General features: G+C 64.6%; 2 protein-coding genes across 2 annotated transcripts; both read right to left on the bottom strand.

The window, feature by feature from the left end:
• Window positions 1–494: 494 nt before the first annotated feature.
• On the bottom strand, window positions 495–2,262 carry MNEG_7903 (hypothetical protein; the record flags this gene model as incomplete). The annotated part of the gene is made up of 5 exons (XM_014043627.1): window positions 495–663; window positions 986–1,051; window positions 1,382–1,509; window positions 1,754–1,841; window positions 2,117–2,262. The coding sequence occupies 5 exons, from the start codon at window positions 2,260–2,262 to the stop codon at window positions 495–497; spliced, it is 597 nt and encodes a 198-aa protein (XP_013899081.1).
• Window positions 2,263–5,553: 3,291 nt separating this feature from the next.
• MNEG_7902 (hypothetical protein) lies at window positions 5,554–6,846 on the bottom strand (the record flags this gene model as incomplete). Its single annotated transcript, XM_014043626.1, has 2 exons — window positions 5,554–5,916; window positions 6,088–6,846. The coding sequence occupies 2 exons, from the start codon at window positions 6,844–6,846 to the stop codon at window positions 5,554–5,556; spliced, it is 1,122 nt and encodes a 373-aa protein (XP_013899080.1).
• Window positions 6,847–7,631: the final 785 nt, after the last annotated feature.

Below are 7,631 nucleotides of genomic sequence, written 5' to 3'. Positions count from 1 at the left end.
CAGCAGGGGCTCGGGGGCGCGCAGGCGAGCAAGGGGTTGACGGGGGAATTCGTGGGGATGCAGGCGAGGCAAGCGGGTCCAGCGCGGCGTGCTGCCCTGCGCGTACCTGGGTGCGTCCGCCACAAAGACTGCGAGGATCTGGCAGTTGGGGAAGGCGATGAGGTCGCCATACGCCACCTCCAGGCTCTGGCGGTTGGCTGTGCGTTGGAGGAGGGGGCGGCGGCGGCGAGGGGGTGAGCACCGAACAGAAAGCTCGGAGGATGGGGGCCCTGCCGCGCCCGCCACGGCCGCTCAGCGCAACCCCAAACCACGCGGCATTCACATTCACATGCAAGTTTCGAAACTCTCGCTCTATCCACCTGCTGCGCTCATCTTGACGTTGACATGCTGTCTCAAGCTCATACGCACACACAGACACACACACATGCACATGCACACACACAAAAAAACACATTCACACACACGTACACACACACACATGCACATGCGCAGATTCACACGCGCCCCCTCTTCCCCCCCCCCTCACCCAGCACCATGGCCTCGATGCGCTGCAGGTACACGCGCTGCCCCTTGTCATCCTGGAACTGACGCAGGAACCGCCTGAACCGCCGCTGAACCTCCGCAGCCACGGGCGGGTTGGCCACCCAGTCCGTCACGCAGCCGCTGCGGGCGCGCGGGCGCGGGCGCGGGCGCGCGCGGTCGGCGGCGGGCGCTCCTCGCCCATTACCCTCCAGAGACATACAGGGGCTGCTCGCGCGACGCCCTGTGTCCATCAACGGCTCTCATCGCCGTGTATTTGGCCGCGCCCTCTCCCGGCCATGCGCCGTGCGCCGGCCTGGGCCCTTTTTGCCTGCACCCCTCCCTCTCTCCGCCAGCCCCAGCACGCCCTTGCCCTTGCCACCCCCTCTTGACGGCCCGCCAGACGCGCCCTGCCGAGCTGCTCGCCTCTCCCCGCCCCTCACTCGCCCCACTCCCCCCCCCACACCTGAACTCCTCCAGGCTGACGCGCGGCGGCCCCTCATCGCCGTCATCCTCCTCCTGGGTGGCCAGCCTGACGGGCCGACGCGCGTGCGCGGCGTGTGAGTATGGAAGGCGGTGGGTGGGTGGGTAGGCGTGACAAGCGGGCGTGATTTCAATCCTGCTGCTGCGCCCGTGTGGGCCCCCGTGGGCACACGCCGCGGTACTGCGCGCGCGCTGCGCAGCCGTCCGCGCCCCGCGCCGCGGCCGTCCTCCGGCGGGTCCAGCCGTCCTGCCGGGCAGCGGCCACCCCGCCGCACGCGCACCCCCACCCCCCCGACACACATATGCACAAACACACATGACGACCGCCGCCACGCACACGCACTTATGCAGTCGCCACTGTGCGTGCGTCGAACCCCACCTGCGACGCCTGACATCAGCAAAGTCATCATCGTCCAGCCCCTCCAGCGCGCCGGGCATGCGCTTGCGGCGCCGCCCGCCCGCGTCGCGCCTGTCCAGGGCCGCCTCCGCCGCCAGCCGCGCGGCGGCCTGGCGCGGGGGTGATCACGCGCGGGAGAGCGGGCGGGGTGACGGCGGGGCGCCGCCGGTGCCGACCACAGTCGTTCCCATCAGACCTGCACCTCTCACACGGGGCCTCAGTGCCGCTGATGCCCGGCCGCGCCCGCACTCCTCTCTGCAAACGCCGACCCGGCCCGTGCGCGCTCCGGGGCCGATTGCAATAAGCAGCGGCGGCTTTTCTAGTTGATAGAGAAACCGCGCCCCGGTCGCTCACCCTCTCCTCGTACGTCATCTGTTCTGTGTATTCCTGGTCCAGGCCGTCCGCCTCGTATTGGTCCATCCCAGACATGGCGCGGTAGTCACTTGGATGGGGGTGGGGATGGGGGAAAGGGAGGGGCCGGGCCGTGCTGGGGTGCGAGGTTGGCTCAGGACATCGGTGCTTGCTGTGCAGGAGCGGGGTCAAAGGGGATGAGGGGGGCTGGCGTGCGCGGCAAGGCGGCGTGCGCACTGCATGCGCGCATGGCGCAACGTGCGACGAGAGAACCGTATGTCGACTGCAGACAGGCCAGCGTTGCAGGCCTGCCGTACCACCCTCACTCGCGCCGCCACCGCCACCGCCAGCGGCATGCTGTCTCACTTCTGCATGTTCTCCATCAGGTCCTCGCCCTCCTCCTCCTCGAGAGGCAGGGCGTCATCGTCATCTGTCACATCCTGGCTGGCGGCGCCGCCCGCCGCGTCCGGGTTGTCGTCGGGCACGGGCACATAGTCGTCCAGCTGCGCCATGTCCCCGTCCTCGCTGGCCGCGCGGCCACTGAAGTCACTCTACGAAGCAAGTGTGCAAGTTTGAGCGGAGGGCTTATTAGGTACGAGTGCAGGGAGAGCGTGCACCGCCTCACGGGCGGGCTACTTGCACGGGGCCGCACCATATCTTCAGAAGTAGACCGTGAGGTATCCTGCGAATATCACGGGCCTAGCAATAGTCGGCGGCACCACGATCGCTCGGCGCTTCGATCTTCGCGCGCCTCCCAGATCACGCGCGAATTTTGCAAGTGAGGCAGCCGACCAAAATGTGTGTGGCCGGATGTATAGGCACGTTGCTTGATTGGGTGGAATGCGTATGTTGTGAATGGGTGCTGGTGTGCAGTGCAATAGTGCAAGTGACACATGTCACCCGGCCTTTTCGAGACTCGTCGATCGTATCATCGTAAGGTGACGCCGTATTTTTAATCAGCGTTTACACAAATTCATGCTCCTTGATGTTGCCAGATCACAAGGACTTCACTCAGCAACCACCATTGCAAGCCACTAAACGACCGATTAGACTCTTATGATAAGGGTACCACTGTGACCCCTTCCTCATTGGCGATGGAGCCGACGGCAGCGGCCGTTGGGAGCAGCCCACCAACTGCAGCAGGCAGCAAACGGCAGCTTGCCACCAGCGCCAACGGAACAGCCGACGACGACCCGGCTGCCAAGCGGGCGCACACGGCAGCTGCAAGCGATACGGTGTTGCGATTGCTGGTGACAGTAGCACAAGCAGACAGCCTGCTTTTAACGAGCGGCGGCGAACCCGTCGTGGAGCGCATAGAGCGAGAAACGGGCGCCATCATTCGTACCATCCGGCCTGTCCCTGGCTGCACTGAGCGCCTGCTCGTGATTTACTCACCAGCGGCCGCAGAGCCGGGCGCTGACGTCAGCGAAAGCGGCGCCGCCGCGGCCCTGCAGCGGCTCGCCGACGCGCTGCTGCCCAACGGCGACGCTCGCGAGGGAGGGGAGCAGCACAGCGAGCTGCGGCTGCGCCTGCTGGTCAGCGGCAGCCAGGCGGCCTCGCTCGCCGGCGCAGACGCGGCTTTGATACAAGGCAGCTCGGGAGCAAGTTTGCTGGTGAGCAAGGCATGGGCTGGGGCGCATGCATTCGCATGTTGGTGGCCCGGTGCCCCCTTGAAGGCACCCTGCTTTTGAAACTCGACCCAGCAAATCACAGCCCCCCCCCTCAGGCGGCAGGGACCGCACCAACCACGCCCCCCACCAAACGCCGCCGACCGCGCCCACGACCGCCCGCCGCCGCCGCAGGTGCGGCCGCCGGCGGAGGCGCCGCTCTGCGCCTGCGAGGGCGACCGCGTGGCGGAGCTGTCGGGGCCGAGCGAGGCGGAGGTATGCGCCGCGCTGGCGCGGCTGTCGGACCACTTGCGGCGCCACCCGGCGACGGAGCGGCCGCGGGGCGTGTCGGCGGCGCTCGCGGCGAGGCTGAAGGAGGCCGGGGCCGCCGTCGACGGCGCGGACGGCGGCGGCGGCGGCGGGGGCACGGGAGGGTGACGGCCGCTGAGGGCCGGCACTACTGTAACCAAAACTGCCACGCGAACGGTTCGTGTTGTGACGGCTGCTGGGGATTTGAGCCCGACTGGACGCGCGAGGATTGCAGTGGCATGCTGTCGTATCCGTTTTTTTGCGGTTGCTGCATGTGACCAAAGGTTACTGTACCCGGCCTCCTGGTCAGCAGTGCAAACAATGTGTGATGACCATACAGATTGTACGTAGCTACCGGCGGGAGTTGCAGGATTCCCCACACGCCACAATCATGCTCACAGCATATTAAGTGCTGTTCCATCCCCATCGTGCGGGCGCCAGGTGGGGGTGCAGGCGCCAAGTGGGGATGCAATGACCAAACAGCAGACTGGACGGCGGGAAGCGTGGTGGCCGGAACTGCGAGCTGCGTCAGTGACATCGCTGCTCTTGACAAAAACGGGGATGAACACAGTTCGCTCGACAAGCAGGACTCGCTTTCATGGAGGGCAATAACCAACCACCACGCCTCATCCTAGGTTCAGCAGTGCAGACCGTGCGGGGACAGCCCGAAAGGGTTTCCTAAATGTTTGTAGTAGGGTGTTGCTATTTCAAACGCTCTCCTTGGCATTGAGGTTGTGCCGCTTGTGGAAGGGGGAGGCATACGTGTGGGTCAAAAGCATGTACAAATGACACCGCTTGGAAGGGCAGTCACCTTGCCAGTCTTGCAAAGGTGTGCGTGTATTGGTTAAGCTTTGCGATTGATGACGTATGGTTTGAATCCATCAGATTAGCACAAAGACCGGGCAACAGGCACGGTGCGACGTGCAGACTGGGGACAACGGTGGGCAACGCAGTGGTCTGCAGCATGTACCGTGGCGGCACAGGCGCCCCAGCCCCCGCACAGGACCGAACAAAGTCGGCAACTCGCTCAATGCAGGCGCGGCGGCGCGAGCGCGCGCCTGCACCCTCTCGACATCGCTCGAAGAGGAAGCCACAACAACCCGGCAACGAAGCAGCACCGGCACGGGGCTGGTGTGTTTTGAAACGGCGTGGCCACTCAAGAGACGATGATGGCATACCGGGGTCCAGAATGCACACTCAGAGTGCAGCCGAGCCCACCGGTGGTTGAAGGATTTGCAGGAGGGTGAAATGTGGCCCGAAATAGCCGGGTAACAAAGGTCCAAACCTTGGACGAACAGGGGTGCCTGTGTTGTGCGCGCCTGCCTGGGCGCTGGTGGCGCAGCACCAGAGTCCATTGGCCGCAAACCACAAGCAGTTCTGCCCCATGAGTCAGTGAAGTGACGCGTGCTCAGTCGGGGCTACTCTGCAATCCAGCGCTCGGAGTCAACCCGTCAAGCCGGGAGACAGGCAAAGACCCAATCAACACTGTGTTGGATCGCAATCCCCCAAGAAACATGTTTGGTGACATCAGCAAGGCCCTCAGTCCGAGAGACACTGCGCCTGGGCGAAGGCATGGTGGGGGCAAAACCTGGGGGATCGCAGGCGCCAACCCGATGCTGATTAGCGCAGCGTCGGGTGACCGAAAGCTTGGCGATGAATCGCCAAGCAAACACACGGCGCCAAAATTGTGTTCTGGACAATGCATATGCATGTATTGTGGGAGGTTATGGGAAACAGCGCCGCACATTGGCGTGCGTGGTTCACGAGGACATGTGGCGCCGTGCGATGCAGCTGGAGGAAGGTGACCTAGATTGCGGGCCACCACGCCCCTCGTGCAACCGCAATGCTCACACTATCTTATGTGCGCGCACGCTGCACGCACGTGCATCAAGCCATTTTCAAGCCGCCCTCGCACGCGGCAGCAACCTCTTCGACCTCAGTCGCCTCGCTGCCGCCATTTGAGAGCAGCAGGCTTGCGAGCGCACCCCGGCTGGCGGCGTGCGGCCAGCTGGCCACCGAAAACGCAGCCGATTGCTCCGCAGACAGCAGGGTGCCATACAGAGCGAGCACGACGGCGGTGCCGCAGACGCGGTCGGAGGCCAGCAGGCGCTCCAGCTCGCGCAGCAGGCACTCCTGCGCCTCTGTGTCTTCTGCGCGCGCGGCGCTCTCCAGCAGCAGCTCCTGGAGACGCGCGGCGGTGCGGCGCGCGCGCGCGGCGTCCGACTCTAGCAGCGCCTTGACATACTCACGCTGAGGTGGCGGGAGTGAAGGGGTGGCGCGGAGTCAGCGCGGCGTGCGATGCCTGCAGCATGAAACTGGATGCGGGCAACATGCCCCACGCCAGGACTGCAAGCAGCAGCAGCAGCAGCAGCGGCGGCAACCCTGTGTGGGTGCGTTGGCCCCTGCGTGCTGCACTCACACCTGCGAGTCTTCAAGCGCCAGCTGCGCCGCCGCGAACCGCCAGTGCGCCTCGGCGGCCGCCACGCCCGCGCCCGCGCTGCCGTCCAGGGGCGCGAGCTGCACGGCGGTTAGCGGCCACAGCCCCGCCGGCGGGCGGACGGCGATGAGCGCTATCAGCCCCAGGACCTCGCAGCGCCGCGACGCCAGCTGGCAACGCGCGTCGGCCGCGTCGGGCGCGGCGTGGCGGATCCGCAGGAGTAGGCGGCCGGCGTTGCATGCAAATTCCTGGAGCTTGCTCCTGAGGCCCGCTGTCGTTAGCTCTGCCGTCGCCGCCGCCTGGGCCGCCCGCCCTGGGGACCAGCCAAGGCAGATCGGCTGCTCATGCGTGGCCGCGGCAGCAGTGGCGGCCGCGGCGACGCCGCCGCCGACCATGCATGCGGTGACGTTGTCGCCCGCCCACTCGCTGTCGACCCACTCGCGGTTCAATTCCTGCATGTGGGCCGCCAGCTGATCATCCCAGCTGACTGGTGGGCTGCTGTTGCCCTTGGGCGCCGGCGTCGTGTCGCCGCTGCCGCTGCTACCGCCGTTGTCGGGGGGGTCGCGCTGCAGGGCGGCTGCAAGGGCAAGAAGGGCCTCGCACTGTGACAGCACCGCCCGTGCCGCATGGCTGCGTGCTCGCAGGCGTGCCTGGCGTTGAGTTAGGCTTTCCACATCGCTCTGCTTGATAAGAAGGTCGTTCTCCAACTCGCGCAGCAGCAGGCGCTGGTTACGCGCCGCCATAAACCGCCTGGGCGCAGCTGAGCTTGCCGTAGGACGGTGGCTGCATGCGACGCACGTGTATCTACCCAAGATGGGCTACGGCAGCAACTCGTACGCCATCTAAAGCTTGTACGCGCAAGAGAGGCTGGTTCAAGCTTGGTTGGTTTGCGCAGGCACAACGGATTGGACAAATTGCAGCAAGTAAAACGCAATGAAGGTTTGTGATTGATTGAATTTGATTTCGTATGGCGGTGAAATTCACCACCATGTCCACAAAGTCGTCGCTGACAAATGCCCCTTTCCAGCTGCATGAGACCAGGACCTGCCGAAGTCCTCCCTCCATGCGTGAGCACACAGCCGCCACATACAACATCACTCCCTTTAAGCCCGAGACAATCCTCTCGTTAATGCCCGTGGTAGACTGGCAAGGCACAGTGACGATGGGCCGCATGTGTTGGACGTGCGCCTGATCTCATAACCGCCACAAACGGCTGGCCTTTCGACCGGTGGTGGGGCGCCCACTGCGGGGCTCCACATCAAAGCCCAAGAGCAGCTACATAAATAATAATACGTCAATTGCAGCTCATTCCTCCTAGGCATCTGCATTATACCCCATGCATGTATACAGGCATGGCCATGCATGTCGAGCACTGCAAAAGCAAATGCAGGCATGGCTGGCTCGTGCGGATACCGTTACGTACAGCATCATCCATGCAGGGGGCGCTGCTGCACGTGCATGTTGAGTTTTTTTTATGTTGAGTTCATCTTCAATGTCCTCAATCATTCTGCATGGGCGTTTGGCCAGC

Source organism: Monoraphidium neglectum, assembly GCF_000611645.1.
Source record: "Monoraphidium neglectum strain SAG 48.87 unplaced genomic scaffold scaffold01444, whole genome shotgun sequence".
NCBI classification, from domain to species: Eukaryota; Viridiplantae; Chlorophyta; class Chlorophyceae; order Sphaeropleales; family Selenastraceae; genus Monoraphidium; species Monoraphidium neglectum.
Note: the sequence above shows the minus strand (reverse complement) of the source record. Positions and strands in the feature narration are given on the sequence as shown.